At 43.0% G+C, this 16,018-nt stretch overlaps 1 protein-coding gene across 5 annotated transcripts in view; it reads right to left on the minus strand.

The window, feature by feature from the left end:
- The window catches only part of SCAPER (S-phase cyclin A associated protein in the ER), a 473,441-nt gene that overhangs the window by 3,994 nt on the left and 453,429 nt on the right, over positions 1-16,018 (minus strand). For all 5 annotated transcript variants that reach the window (XM_061181876.1, XM_061181877.1, XM_061181878.1 and 2 more), the window contains one exon: positions 2,371-2,562. In XM_061181876.1, coding sequence (XP_061037859.1) covers positions 2,371-2,562 — 192 coding nt within the window. The remainder of the gene's footprint in view (positions 1-2,370; positions 2,563-16,018) is intronic.

The raw sequence follows: 16,018 nt of genomic DNA on the forward strand, positions 1-16,018 counted from the left end.
TTTTATAGTTGCAAGTCTGTACCTCTTAATTCCCTTCACCTATTTTGCCCACCTCCCACCTCCCCATGCCTCTTTCCCAACCACCAGATTGTTCTCTGTATCTATGAGTCTGTTTCTGTTTTGTTATGTTTGCTTGTTTTTTATATTCCACATATAGGTGAAACCATATGGTAAAATTGCCTTTCTCTGTCTGACTTATTTCATGTAGCATAATACTCTTTAGGTCCATCCATTCTGCAGCTAAATCTTAAAGTCTAGTAATTTTACTCTTAGATGGAACATGAAAAATGTCATCTATAATATGTAAAGTTTCAGGAACCTAGGACAAACTACTAGCTCTTATTTTTAATATAATTTTCTAGTAACTGTTAATCATCTAACACAGGGGACCTTGAAGAACCATTTTATAAACTAAAATCCAATGTATTTTCATTCCCTTGAGCACAATTATTTATAGAAAAAAACCAAACTTGGTTTAACTCCAGCAATCTAAAGTGCTATCCCAAATAAGCATTATAAGAAATTTCTGTAGTATTTATAAAATCTGTGTGCTAAAATAAAATGTATGTTAAATGTGTTACATTTACATTAAATTACATTTAATTGTGTGTTAACTGTAATGGAGAAGAGTTGAATTAGAAGTACTCCGAGATCAACACCACATGAAAATAATATATATGATCCTTACTTTAGATTCTGATACCATTCATAGTTTTATAAATTGTTTTCCAAGCAGTTGCAAATGTAAGGGACTAAGCTGGTACAGATGCAAAACTGTCTTTGCTCAACAATCACTCTCTTGGTTCAACAATCACGGTCCTGGTTGAGGCCTCTCTGCTCATGCCATGAAAAACTGCGTATCACCTCCCTGGCAGTCCCTGTCCCCCTTTCTTGCCTTACTTTTCTCCAGAGCACTTAATACCATCTGACATGCTATTTATTTTACTTATTTATTTGTTTTTTGTTTGACTCCCCCCATTCTAATGAAAGATCTTTAAAGGAAGGAATTTGTATCTGTGTTATTTGCTGCTGTATTTCCAGTGCCTAGAGCAGTGCCGAGCACACCAAGGGCACTAAAAAATTACCTGTTGAATGAAAGAAAGAATGAATTTTAAGATCACAGTCTTAAAATTCTCTATAACATATTTTCTGTTTAAATTTAATCCTAAGGCTGTAAGAATATCTGAAGAATCCTAAATGTTAATTATGATGGTTATATAAAAATTCATTAAGATTTTAATTATTAATCACAAGATGTTCTTTGAAAAATCTGTACCCTACCTATAGACCTGAATATCTTTGAAAAATTTTTCAGAAACTGGAATCCAGACTCAAACAGAACAATTAAGCTGAAAATAAAACATTTCTAAACAATTGATCTAGTATGTTTATTAACTGATCATCTAATAGAGGATAGTTTAAGAAATGGAAACCACTAATTGCCATCTAAGGTGAAGAAGGCTTGGGGGACTCTTTAGCCATCCCAACCAGCTGGCCATAGTTACACCCTTTCAAAAGTGATATTCGTATATTAGCCAGAATAAGGAACAATAACAATACAGAGCTCTGCTTTCTGTTTCATTATTATAAACAGAAAACACTGTCTATTAATCACATGTGCATCATGGAACAAAAACAGATTGGTTTTAGGGTGGAACATTTGAAGGAAAATGGAAGATTTTCAGCAAATAATGATATACAATAACAGAAAAAAAATCACAGGATTAGCTATTAGCAAATGTTAAAGAATAGCCAACTTGATTTTCTATTGTCAAGACTGGGTTAATTTAGATGTGGAAATACTGCTTTGCTTTGCTACAGCACTAATTCTGATTCCAGTCCTACAGAATTTAACTGGATCAGAAAAATATAAGGCCATACTTAAAAGTTTTAGATTTAAGAAAAAGCAACATAACAGATTTTTATTATACACACACAGGCTGTGTGTGTATTTATTTATTTAAAAATTTATTTAAAATATTTATTTAAAAATTTACAAATAAACTGACATTTTAATTGATCTTTCTTCAGCAATCATTATCTTTTCCCTATAAATAGACAAAAAGCAAGATGAAATTAACAGTTAAAGCCTTAAAGAAATCTTTTAAAAAACATTTCCTTAGTGCAGGCTTACCATTTCATTAACTGGAAAAATACCCTTTTCTTGAAATCCTCCAAGTAGAAATTATACAACACTCAAACCCCAGTTTTACTATCATGATATTTTAGAAATTAATTTCAAGCACAGAAATATGTGAAATTTTTAAAAGGTAGCGTGGATGGCAAGAATAAACAGCTGGTTCGCTTTTACTTTTCAACTGCATCAGCTTACACACAGAGCCAGAGACTTAGGCATAACACAGAAGGTACCTGAATGAACGTGGCCAGGAGAACACAGCTCATCTCCTGCTCCAGAATGATCTTGTTCTGAAGATTGTTGTAACAAGCAGCGATAAGTGAAGGGAACAGCACTTTGATCAGCCGTGGGTCACTGAAATACTGGAAGGGCAACTGGCAAAGCTTCTGCAGCACCGTGGGGTGGCGGCCAGACTGCACGATGACCTGAAACAGAGGAGGAACCCCAGGTCAGCTGCCAAAAAGCCCCGGCCTGCCTGCCCTGTTTCCCCCTTCCCCAGCCAACAGTGCCAGTAAGAACCATGGAGAACACGCTGAATAAGTGTAAGGAGGAAAAAGAAAAGACTCCTAAACTCCTTACCAGAGCTTAACTTAAGTGATATTTGAAAGGAGCAGAAAAGAAAGAAATCTCATTTCCTAACTTAAGGAAAAGATTCCAAAAGTTCTGCACCCATTTAAAAATTCTTATAATCCACGAGGAATCATGCATTTATCATGGAGACAGGCTGCCTGTGAAATGGGTTCGGGATACACACTGCTTTAACAGAGTGCCCCACCCTTCACTCTTCCCCTTAAAGCAAAACAGCCATATTCCTTAAAACCTGCAAAGAGCTCACTCACAAGAAAGATACCCTTTCCTATAGTCCTGCCCACTAACCTAGCTCACGGAATATATTGAACGCAGATAGATCTATTCTGTATGCAGACAAACCCTTGGAAAGAAAAGGGGATTGTAAAGGGAATGGGAACAGTTTCAGCAAACACAGGCTCCAAAAGTTCCTTCCTCTGATCCATACAGCTTATCTATGTTTCCATCAGTGCCATTGAGTCTAAAAGGAGAATTGTTTAGATAAATGAGACTGTTGTCTTGAAGCAGTCTAGGTTTACAACTGTGTACATTTTAAGAAATGGGGCAATGCAATTAATGGGCTTGCAGGGAAGCCCTCCTAACTTACTCCCTAGGCCTACATGATAAACTAAGAAATGTCAAAATCAGATCTGTTTCAAGTAACCTTGATTAGACTGTTCTAATATAAAAGAGCTGGGTGACCCAAAGCCCACTTCTTGGTATAGGAGGAAGCTCACGGAAGGTTAGGAACACTGTAAAATCTAAGGTCAAGACCGTAAATTGTACTTGGAAAAACACAGTTTTACAGGTACACACCCAGACAGGACTGCATTCAAATTAAAACCAGAAGGACAGAATGAAACAGCAGAGGCAGGAGAAACATAAATTACAGGGATTTACAAGTTTTCAAAGTACTTTTAACAATACTTTAAGAACACACTCTCAGATGATAATGCAGTTTGGTTTAAGAAGAAAATCAACAAAGTAATAGTTCACATATTTTAGTTCAATAGCTAAAATGACATCAAAAACCTTTAGAGAATGTTGATAGGGACTTGTTAATACCTTCAAATCCAGCAGGAATTTTAAAGACTTGCAGTGTGACAATTCAGCACATGGCTATATGCTGCCATTTCTGACACTGGCTGAGAAAAATATGCCCTATCATCTACTTTATTGATAAAGCATTTGCTTAAATCTTTATTTTAATTATTAGCTACAAATTTTGTAGCACAGCCAAATGATCATCACTTTAGAATTTATAATGATACCATTATTAGAAGTCTCTTTTCTCCCTTTGGACAAAAATTAAGAACAAGTCTTTTCTTTGGAACTTCACTGTTAAAATGCTATTATTGTAAGACTCACTAATTGAAAAGACATTAAACTGGACAGTCTGGCTAGCACAGGCACAATGTTAACTCAAAGATGACAATTCCTGGTTCCTGGTAAATTAGCCCAGAACATGAGAGCTTAACCATAACTTATTCCACCTGGACTCCTGACTCTCGCCGGGGTGAGGCAGAGTGCCTTGGGGGTCAGTCCCCTCTGGGAACAGAGCTGGCTATCAGTTGCCTGTTGAAAAAGTGAGTTTACAGAGGTCACCAGCAGTGTAGTGAGATGACCTGCCAGAGGCCACTACCTTTAAGTCCTCAGACTGCAGAAGACACAAATGGATGCAGGCAGTTTGGTTACCTTGGGGTAAGGAGTTCTACCCATAGGACTAACTATGACAGGACTCAACCAGATTATAGGTAAGGGGTCCAGTCCGTGAGAGCCACACCCCCTGGCTTGGCTGTGAGCCAGAGTAGGACATGTAGTCGTCACTGTCCCTCAAATCACACTTCAGACATTGTGGGGAGACAGGATTAGGAGACCCCGGAAGTGGCCAACCTGTAGCACTGAGACTCAGTTGGCGAGACTACTCCTGGATAATTCAGGTGGGCTCTTGGCACAGAGTAGTGGCAGTTTGATGTCATGAGCACAGCTGAATAATCATCTGAATTAGGCTAATAAGCACTTCCTGTAGGGGCAGGGAAGCAAGGCTGGGATGCAAACAGCCTGACCTCAATGCTCAGGGCCTTGGGTACCAGGAGAGAGTTTACTGAGGGGCTTTTGACAGATTAGGGGATGAAGGCATGATTCAGTTTTATTTCATCCACTCACTCCCAGGCCTTAGGGGGTAGGTCAAATGTCACCTTGGACTACTTAAGCTTTCCAAAATCAGTAGAAAGTCAATAGAGTGTCATCACGGGACATGAAGTTCTTGCTGAGTGAAAGAAACGTACATAAGAGAAATCTCAGACATACAATATGATGTAAATATGTCTCTCTATATGCCTTCCTCATGGAGCTGCAACTAAATCAATAACTGCTGGTCTGTCACCTTTGTCCAGACAAAGGGCTGCCAATAAGGCCTAAGGTGGTACTACCCTGAGCCTGGCCAGGCCACCTGCCCTTCCTTTCAAGACACACAGGCCAACACAAATATAAAGAAGCTTTTCACAGAGCCCCTTTCCAGAGTACTGCACCAAGCGAAGGATGTGACCTGCCTGTAGATTTCTTTGGTGGCCACAGTCATCAGAGACAGTAGGTAGGGAGCTGGTGTGGCCTCAGTAGTAATGAGAAACCTCCTCTCAAACATGATGTCCATTTTCAGATGCAGAGTAGGGCTCCAAGGAAACCAAGGGAATTTCTAGCAACATTCAGATCAAAAGAGACTGAAACTGAACTTGCCTCTTGCTCTTAGGTGTGATTCTAAAATAGGTACTAACTTAAGAAGAACTAGGAGATCTGAGTTCCTGCCTTCACTCTAGTCACCAACTAGTTGTGTGACCTAAGCAAATAGCTCAGTTGCTTTGGGTTTTAATTTTTTAAAAAGTATACTTTTCATTGAAGTATAACACACACACCCATTAAGTTAATAGCTTGATTTTTCACGAAGTGAACCTACCTGTGTCGCCAGCACCCAAATAAAGAAAGAGAACACGACCAAGGGTTCTGGGTCTTTAATATACTCTTTCTCACTGAAAATTAGATTCCTGCATTTTGAATTTAAGACAAGTCACAGAAACTACTTCACTGTATTAGAACATAAGATCTCTCTTATGTTCTTAGCACTTCAAGGCCTTCTTGGATTCAGTCTCGATCAATCATTCTCTGGAGAGAATTCTCCTTTGGTCTTCTAAGCAAAGGCCAGTGGGCCTAATTCCTCAGTCACTGAAGAAAGACACTTTTTACCCAAATGCCCTGGCACTCACCACCTTTCTCTTTGGTATCATTGGCAAGGGGTTGGGGGAGGGAGTAGGGAGAAGGTAAGAGAGGAAGTGGGAGAGAGACCCTCACTTCCTTTTCTTTTTAGAACTATCAACAGTTCTGGGAAGAAGGGGCTTTAGAAAAAGGAAAGTTGCATGCTGCCAACGTGTGCTATAGTCTGTGGAAAGGGGGCCAAGAGGATCTGAATGCTGGCATTAAGAAGGCATCTGGGAAAAAAATAAAAATAAAAGGAATCTGGAGTAGACAAGTGGACATGTTGATTCTTTGAGCTGTTGATCCCTGACTACCCACTAAGCCTTCTGGCTCCAATCTTTGCACTTCCTACCAAGTGAAGCATAATCTGGGTGCACTGAGTAAGAGAGCCAGAAGAGAGCTCTAAATTCAGCGGACGTTTGCTGAGTGCCTCCTGTGCGCCAAGTGCTGTTGGGGACATGGACAGGAATCAAGTTTTAGCTCTCAGGGAGATGAAGTATGTCCACAGTAGACAATGATACAAAGGAGCCTGGGTCATCAGAGAGGGAAGGATAAGGTACTAGGGGACCCCTCACCTCCTTCCTTAGGCGAGGAAGGCTGCACTGAGAAGGTGGGTTGAACCTTCAAGGCTAGATCAGATCTGAGCACTGAGAATTGTAGGTGGAGGAATTTTAGGTGGAGGGAAGAAATGCCTAGGTTCAGTAACCAGCCTGTCTTTGTCTGCTCAGGCTGCCATTACAAAATACTATAGACTGTGTGTCTTAAATGACAGAAATTTATTTTCGCACAGTTCAGGAGCCTGGAAGTCTGAGATCAGGGTGCAGCATGGTTGGGTTCTGGTGAGCGCTCTCTTCCTGGTTTGCAGACTTGACACCTCAGTGTGTCCTCATGTTGCCTTTCCTTAGTGAGTGCACATGGAAAGAGAGATCTCTCTCTTCCTCTTCTTATAAGGCCACCAATCCTATCACATTAGGACCCCACCCTCATGACCTCGTTTAACCTTAATTAACTCTTAAAAGCCCTATCTCCAAGTACAGTCACATGGGGGGTTAGCATATGAATTTTGGGGAGATACAATTCAATCCATAGCTCAGGTCTGATTCCTCATCACCCCTGGCCAGAATAAAGTTTCATTAGCAGGCTACCCTCACTAACCAGGTGGATCTTAGAAGTGACTGGGTCAGTTGTCTCTCAGTGGGCATAAGCCGTGAATCTGCAGGCTCAAGGGTGCTTGGTGTTAGGTAGCCCTGGGCTCTAGGCCTGGCTCTGGTCAGTTAACCAGTTTGAGCCTCAGTGTTCTTTCAATAAAATAGAGGTAGATGGCAGCCTTCAGGGTTTACATGAGGATCAAATGAGACAGTGTCCGTGACCACAATGCATTAATAAAAAACAATGTTAGTTATGGGTGTTTGGTTAGCTCACCAGCTCTGCTGCTCTGAGTCTTCTCCTGCCAGATCTGGCTTCCCTACACTTGCAGGACCAGAAGTCCCCTCTCAGCGTGAGCCCTAATGAATGCTTTCCATCATCCCACCCCCATCTCCCCATAAGGGCTGCTCATTAGAACAGGGCGTCCGGCAGCAGCAGGCCCTGCTCTGGCTGGGACTCATCAGCAAGCTTAATGCCACCTGGGAAGCCACTGCTGCGGCCTCTCCCTGTCCCTGCCTGCACAGGAGACAGCTATGCAAACAGTGCTGGGGATGCAGCTAGGATCTTGTGGTGGTGGGGTAGGAAGTACATTCTGAAGGCTCTGAAAAGAAAATCCTAGCATAAGCATGATCCAAGAAATGCAGGTAGTGGTACAGAGAAACAGTCTTAAGCTTACTCTGTGTGTGTGTGTGTGTGTGTGCGCGTGCACGTGTGTTTTGAGGTTGTTGTGCTAGACTTGTCAATCTGAAAACAGAGCGGGAAGGGCCAAAGCTAATAGGCTGGTGTTGTGGCCTCCTGATTCAGACCCAGGAGGAGCTTCCCTCCAAGCACTTAAGGAAATCCTTAAGCCCAGGAAGTCTTCCCAGGTAGCACAGCCTGAGAATGCCTCTCCTTTTCAACCCAAAGACAAGGCAGCAGCTATTACATATTTAAGTGTGTGTAGCTTAATTCCTAGTTCCAGAAGGGCAGGAACTGTATCTTTTACTCTTCTATCCTCCATTGCTCTGCTACAGGGCTAGGCACATCAAAGTTACTGGAAAGAATGAATCAAAGTGACAGAGGGTCCCTAGTTAACAAATTCTTCTGTGCCTTACCTTGGGGGAGAATCATACCACAATCTCTTCTCACGAGGTATAGATGCCGTTTTCTGACTCGGGGGCCTCAATTGTCTCCACATCATGTTGCCTTAGGTCTGCATAGCTAGTCCCTTGTCATAGACTGAATGTTTGCATCCCCCCCCCCCCATCCGCACTCACACACACCAGTTCTTATGTTGAAATCCTAGCCCTCATGTGATGGCATCAGGAGGTGGGGCCTTTGGGAGGTGATTAGATCATGAGGGTGGAGCCCTCATGAATGGGATTAATACCCTTACAAAAGAGACCCCAGAGGCCTCTCTAGTTCTCTTTCTGCCATGTGAGGATACGATGAGAAGTTGGTAGTCTGTAACCTGGAAGAGGGCCCTCCCCAGAACCTGAACAGGCTGGCACTCTGACCTTGGACTTCCAGCCTCCAGAACTGTGAGAAACAAATTTCTATTGTTTATAAGCTACCCAGTCTATGGAACTTTGTTATTGCAGCCCGAACTAAGACATCCCTAAAGAATGGATTTTGTGATACTCTGTCTCCTATCGTAGAAGGAAGTTGGGCTTGAGATCCTCAGCATCCTAGGCACAAACTCAGGGCTCCCTGGCCTGGTTATAAAGAGAGGTCTGGAAAAAATCCTCCTCCTTTGTGGGTGGTGGGTGACACTGGTCTCTCACTTGATGTGAAGGAATCCAAAATCTTCTAGGATATCATGCTGCCAGAACCTCAGCAATACCCAACACAGCAGAAAGCCTGTCACTGGCGGAGACATTACTCAATAGTCTATAAAGCCCCTTTCCCTACATTGTCTGAGTCTCTAAACACCCTGTGAGGTGGGCAGACAGGGATGACTATACTCTTTTATAAGAAGAGATCTAACGCTTAGAAAGTTTGAGAGACTTGTCGCAGGTCCGCCAGCCAGTCACTTATGGAGCTGGGCCTGGAAAACTCTTACGACTGCTGGCTTTTCTCTCACTGCTCAGGCCTATCCAGGGCTATGAGACACTCATGAGGCTGCCCCTTCCTAGGCAGAGGGGCTCTCTGTCACCTGAGCTCATTCCAACGACTGGCTGCCAGCCAGCTTCTCGCACAACTTTGCTAGCCCAGATGAAGATGAGGGTGACATACTGTCATTCTAAACAGACTAAACCAATTGACATACACAGATTAAACCAACACAAAAGGCCTTTCTTCAAAACCCTATATTCTGTTTGGCTAGGTATCAAATAACCAGTTCTCCGCTATGTGCTGGGCTGTGCTAAGGGCTTCTCTCAAATGATCAGACCTAAGAACTTGAAAGAGAGGAACGGTTGGCAATGGAGCTAGATTCTCAGGAGTGAACTGTTGGAACATGTGACTCCGAAATGAGGACCCTCTTGTGATGGTTATGTAGTCAGCTGCCTTCTGGGTTTTGAGTGCCTGCAAATCTGGTCTTACATTTTTGAAACAACTGCTATCATCTATAATATATTTATAATGTTAATCCTTGGTATGACCTGAATAGTTTTTCCCAACAGTTAAATTTAAAGAAGAAAAAAAGGAAAGTGGAGGTAGGCTACTGAGTAGTTCTAAGTCTGGTCTAGAAATGCAGTCGGCCTGGGGAGTTTGCAGATTTCACATCTGTGAAATGACAACTGCTGTACTCACTTCAAAGATCCCAAGGAGAGTGGCTAGGAAGGCCTATGGAGACTCTATCATGTTATGTAAATGGAAAACAGCCCGATTCTCCTCACCCAGAAGGCCCCCTTCCTCCAACTGTGACCACCTGGAATGCAGCCAAGAACCAGGAAGTGAGCAGGCAGACCGCTGAGCAGACAAATCAGTTCATTCATCAAAAATCTACTGAGCATCTACTCTGGCCAAGTGCTGCGTTAGGCTCGGGGAGCAGGGTAGTGAATGAGTCAGACACACCCCTGCCCTCATAGAGTGCCCAGTCTTTCCACAAAACCGATGTCAATTATTCACAGCAAAGTTCTGCAAGCTCCAACTCAGTCTACCAATTCACATTTCAGAAGCAAGTCTAACAAAGTGGATTGGAATCAGCAAATTTGGAGACTGCTGGAGATAGGTAAACTGACAACAGAAAGAAGCATCAGCTGACACGAATAAGTGACGGGTGGGAATTAAAATTATTTCAAGAAGAAATAAGAATTCAGAAAGTTGCCTGGAACCATTTAGTATATAAATGGTTGGTCTTGAGTGCATTAATGTACTGTAGTAAAATATCATATTATAACCCATTACCTTTTCTTAGTACTCTACACTTTAAAAATTTGCTTCACATACATGATAATCCTCCTGTACCTGATATTATAGTAGGTATTCATTTCTTAAGGCATCAAAAAATATATAATATATTAAGTATAATTTAAATTTAAGAAGACAGGAGACTGTAATATTTAAAAAATGAACAGAAGTAGTTAATGTTTTTTGGTTTTTTTTTTAACATCTTTATTGGAGTATAATTGCTTTACAATGGTGTGTTAGTTTCTGCTTTATAACAAAGTGAATCAGTTATACATATACATATGTCCCCATATCTCTTCCCTCTTGCGTCTCCCTCCCTCCCACCCTCTCTATCCCACCCCTCTAGGTGGTCACAAATCACCGAGCTGATCTCCCTGTGCTATGCGGTTGCTTCCCACTAGCTATCTATTTTACTAGTTTGGTGGTGTATATATGTCCATGCCACTCTCTCACTTTATCCCAGCTTACCCTTCCCCCTCCCCGTATCCTCAAGTCCATTGACACAGACCTACTAGAGAATGGAGTTAATGTTAAATAAACATCATGTTTTAAAGGTAAGTTTGGTCTTCTGCAAAATTCACTTATATGGGAACAGCTCATTCCCTGACCATACCAAAACCATGACACTAAATAATAGAAATAAAGTAGCAAAAGGTTCTGTGGCAGTTTCTTGCCCCTCTCCAAATCCATCTATCCATCCATCCATCCATCCATCCATCCCTCCAAGCATCTTAGACACAACCATGGTGTCCTATAGTAAAATCTCTCTCTCTCTAGAACTCACCTAATTCAAGGAAACAAAACAGAAAATGGCCATGTTCTGTCTTACCTACTTAAACTCTGTGAATCCTGCTGATTTTGCTAAGATCTAAGAGTGATCCTGAATTTCCCCCTTATTTAGGAGAAGGCTTTGCATTTTGTTTTATTTTTATTAGTTTTTTTTTTTTTTCTCAGAATGCCCTCTGGCAAGCTTCTAACTACTTACGTCACTGGGACTCCAACCCCACGTCTGCCATGGACCAGAAGACAGAACCACACGTATGGCCTGCCTGGCTCCAGATGCAAGAGCAGTTGTTTACGCAGGCAGATGTGAATCTCCAGTTTTCAACACTCTTAAGACTATAAGCTCCATGGGAACAGGGGTTATGTCCCTTTTATTCACTGCTGTATCCCCAGCATCTGGCATAGTGTCTAGCACAGTGCCTGACAAATTATAGGTGCTCAATAACCATCTGGGGAATGAATGAATGAGGACTGAGCTTTGGTTTCCAAACCTGACTCCAGGGGCCTATACCTTCCACACCAGAGCCCTGGGCCTACTCTTCCCAGCGCCTTCAAGGTCCTCAGAGACACTGTCTTTGGATCTACAAGGACAGCTGACTGAGTACCTCAGCCAGCACCCTGTCCAATCCAACAGCCTCTTGGCACAAAGGTGCGGAGAGTAGGGCTAGGTGGGGCAGGGGCAGCGTCTTTCAGCAAGACTTGTGAGCTGGTCAGTCAAGCCTAAGGCCAAACCACCTCCGTCGGCCAGGGTGGTAGGGTGAGTGGAATACAGGTCAGACAGAAATGTATACAAATAGTTAAATCTCACCAAGGCAAATTCTTTATGCTGAGGAATTCCTGTTTTGCTTTTTTCCACTTCTTGTCAGAGACAAGGTGTCCTCAACAAAGGGGCAAAAATAGGCGTCTAGACATCTAAACTCATTATAAGAGACAGCCAAAAGAGTCTGTAAATCATTGGAACAAAGAATATTTTTCTAGCAGAGCAGAAACAAAGTAGTTGTTGCATTCCTCCCCGCAAAACTGGTCCTGCTACAATGCTGAAGTGAAGAGGTAGCAGCCGCAGTGGCCCGGCCGGTGCACAAGCCTCTCTATCCACATCGCTCTTGACAAGTCTCATCACACCTGAAGCCCAGGCCCAGGAGAGGAACAATATGACAGGAGAGGCCTTGAGGCCAGTGACCTCTATGAATCATATAAAGAAATGGCATGCCCCAAACACACACACACACCTTGTTTCTCTAATCTCATGCCTTGGGGGTAGAGTAGGGAGGGTGTTGAAGTGGCTTTATTTAAATACCACATGAGAAAAATTTTAAGAGTCTGTCCACATACATAATCAAATCAAATTCAGAGCAGAGAAACACAAAGATTCCCTTGGCTAGCACTGCAAACAAATTCCCCTCCTCCCAAGCTTGCTTCTGCCATAAGATAGATTTCTAGGCTGAGATTAAATGCAGAGATCTTGGCAGACTGTGTGGGAGGCAGGCCCTTTAAGCACTAGCCTTCTTGCTGGTGGTCCCAGGGATTCACTGCTGTCTAGCGCCAGCAGAGGGTCAAGGAGGAAAGAAAGAGGGGGAAGAAGGGAAGGAGGGAGGAAAGCAGCCAGGGGCACGAGGAGAGGCTAAAGCCAGTAGTTGGGGGCTTGGCCTCTCAGAGGCTTTGGAAACCAGGTGATCCTACAGAAACGAGGGCTTTCTTCATGTAGCAAAGGGTGAGTGGCTGTCCTGCAGTGCCCCTCCAGGGAAACTGGGTGAGAAGGCCCCTGAGCTGTGTTCCCTGCTTCCTATGGGTGACAGGCTGTGTGCTGAGTACCACTAGCAGAGGGGGTGCAAAGGAGGCTTCTGGGCAGGCCTCCCCCTCAAACGCCACTCTGCTCCTGCAGGCGAGAATGATGCTTCAGAACCAGGGGCATCAGGTCCCAGTCCTGGGGCTCCAGTGTGGAAGTCCTGATGCCTGTCTTCCCACCCTCCACATACTGGAGTGGACTTTCAGACGTAGGCTGAACATATCATCCTGCTGCTCTCCTCATCATCTCCTAGAGGATAAATCCCCAATTCTCAGCCCCACACATAGGTCTCTTCATGACCTGGGCCTGGCCTGCTTCTTCACTCTTAGCTCTTATTCTTTCCACTACCTCCTAAGCTCCAGCCAGAATGAACAGTTTGCAGTTCGTAAACCTTCCCAGGCTATTTCCCATCTCAGTATCTTTGCTCATGGTCTTTCCTGTGCCTAGAATGTCTTTCCTACCTTGCTACCTGGTAAGTATCTATTCCACTGTCAGATATCAGCTCAAGCACCACCTCCACTGTGAAATATTTCTAAGAGGAAGCTCTAGCACCGATCCAGGTTTGTTTACTGTCTGTCTCTCCCTTTTCTCCTAGAATGTCAGCAACTTGAGAGCAGGGGCTTAGTCTGTTTTGTTTCTGTCTGTCTCCTGGGTGTCTAGAACAGTGCCTGGACCATTGCAGGCACTTGTTAAATGTTTGTGGAAGGAAGGAATGAGTCTCAGCACTGACAGCACTGCTCCTAGGCTGTGGGTTCCACAAGGACAAGATCTGGGTTGTATTCATTTCTTTATCTCCCAGCACTTGGTTTGAGGTGGGGTGGGCATTTAGCAAAAGCTGATAAATGAGAGAAGGAATGAGTGATGAATGCTCATATGGACAGAAAGCTCATGATATGGGGCATTTCCCCAAGAATAAGTCACCTCCAGCCTTCTGTTCCATGTTAGAGCTTCTTTTTACTTCTTTCATGTTGTCTATTTTGTGAGAAGAGTTACCTTTTAAATGAAGCATGTTTTAAATTCCCTTCAAACACATCTTGTAGCACAAGAAGTGTGGGCTAGATTCTCTTAAAAACTTGGCTAACCCTAAAAGTCACAGAGTCTATAATTTGTCAGGGACTATACCCATACGTGTTTTTTCTGTTTTAATTTATGTTTGAGAAAGAACTTTGTCTAAAGAGCACAAACCTTGGAAATGATACAGACTCACTGTACTGTCATACATTTGAGGGACTACTTTATTTTGGATTTTTTGTTTATTTGCATTGCCTGTGTCCCATCTACCACAAGGTGGGGGGAGGGGAGAAGAGAGAAGGCTGGTCACAAAAAGTCCTAGATAATGTGTCAGGAGGCCTGGCTCCAGGGACTTGAGCAAGTCCTTCTCTTGTCTGGCAATGAGGGGAGTTGGACTAGATGATCTCTGAAGGTCTGTGAACTTGCAGAAATAATATAATCCTGTGCTATGAGCATTCACACACATAAGCACCTTTTGCTGACTATACCTGCACAGATATTACATTTAAATATGGTAAAAAAAATAGTTTAGAATATATTTTTCTTAGGAATGAATGAAAAGTCTTCACACAAAATATGCTATCTCCACATTCTCAACTATTCTGATTTTCTAATCTAGCTTCTTTAAGAAAAGAGAACTTATAATTACACACACACAAACACACGAGTACTGGCAAGATTATGTCCATTACAGACTAACAGGACATGTGTGTGGGGGGTTGGGAGGTGGGTAGGTAGATGGACAGTATTTAATAATGCCCTAAAATACAAATATTCCAAGTGGGCTCTGGACCTTTCCTGTGAGGAGAACTTGGGTCAAACCTTCCTCACCATGGAGCCTTTGGGTGGTGTGAGAACAGCAGGGTTAATAAATGCAGAGCACAGCCTGATAGATTTTCTGGTCACATCCTAACAGCAGCCAGAGAGCATGGATGCATTCCATGGAGCATTTATGGGCTCACTAGCACCAGTCTATGACAATTTTATTTAATCATAAAAATATAATAGTAGTCAAATCTTTTTGTAGTTTCAGTTTACTGCTTTCTCAAGTGAAATAAATGGTCTCTCAGATTTCTTTTACTTTCATCTCTCTGCTCTAAGTACAGTAGGATAAGGTTCCAATTAAGGCCCATTAAATGTTCACGTTGATTCATGTGAGGCATTTTCCAGTTTCTTTTCCTAACACAATCTCAGTGTACCTCTGAGTTATCTCTGTGGTGTGTTTTCAGTTTAGCAGTTGCCCATATAGAAGAGAATTATTCGGGTGTGAGGTCTCCCTTCCTCCTATTTCTGCAGCCCAAAATGGTGAGTAGAGATTCTCCTTCATTGCATTCCAGACAAGCATATGTTTATCACCTGTCAGGTACATCCAGATGAACTACACATGCCCCTTGGGAAGGGGAGCTGGCAGCTGGCCAGAGCAGACTGACCCTCCCAACCTCTCTTCGCAGCTGTGCTGGAGCAGCACGGTGAGTGGCAGCCCAGAGACCCCTACAGGGGGACCTCCTGGTGCTTCTACATCTTTTGGGTCCACGGAGATACATAGAGTTCTCTTCAGTTTCTCAACAGATGGGGACACACGCTCTGACGACAGAGATGGCCTAGCTAAGGTGATATCAAGTGTCAGAGCTGACTGAGTGGATACTCCAGGGATTTTCCCACTAAGAGCAGGGAATGTGGAGGCTGACAACGATAATTTCAATAACATCACTGTCAACACTTGCTCCCAGCCAGGCAATGTGCTAACACTATGCGCATGATCAAATTTAATCTACACAACAACCCTATGAGGTGTTATCAATGTCATCCCCACTTTATAGGTGAGGAAACTGGCACCAGGAATGTAAGGGGTTTGACCAGGATCACAGAGCTAGTAAGTGGTATAGTTGTGACCATAACATAGGTCACCTGGCTCCAGAGCCCATGTTCCTCTCATCATGCTACAGAAACATACTACCAACTCCTTAAAACAGAGACCAGCCCATGGCTACCATGACAGAACTCCT

Source organism: Eubalaena glacialis, chromosome 2 (assembly GCF_028564815.1).
Source record: "Eubalaena glacialis isolate mEubGla1 chromosome 2, mEubGla1.1.hap2.+ XY, whole genome shotgun sequence".
NCBI classification, from domain to species: Eukaryota; Metazoa; Chordata; class Mammalia; order Artiodactyla; family Balaenidae; genus Eubalaena; species Eubalaena glacialis.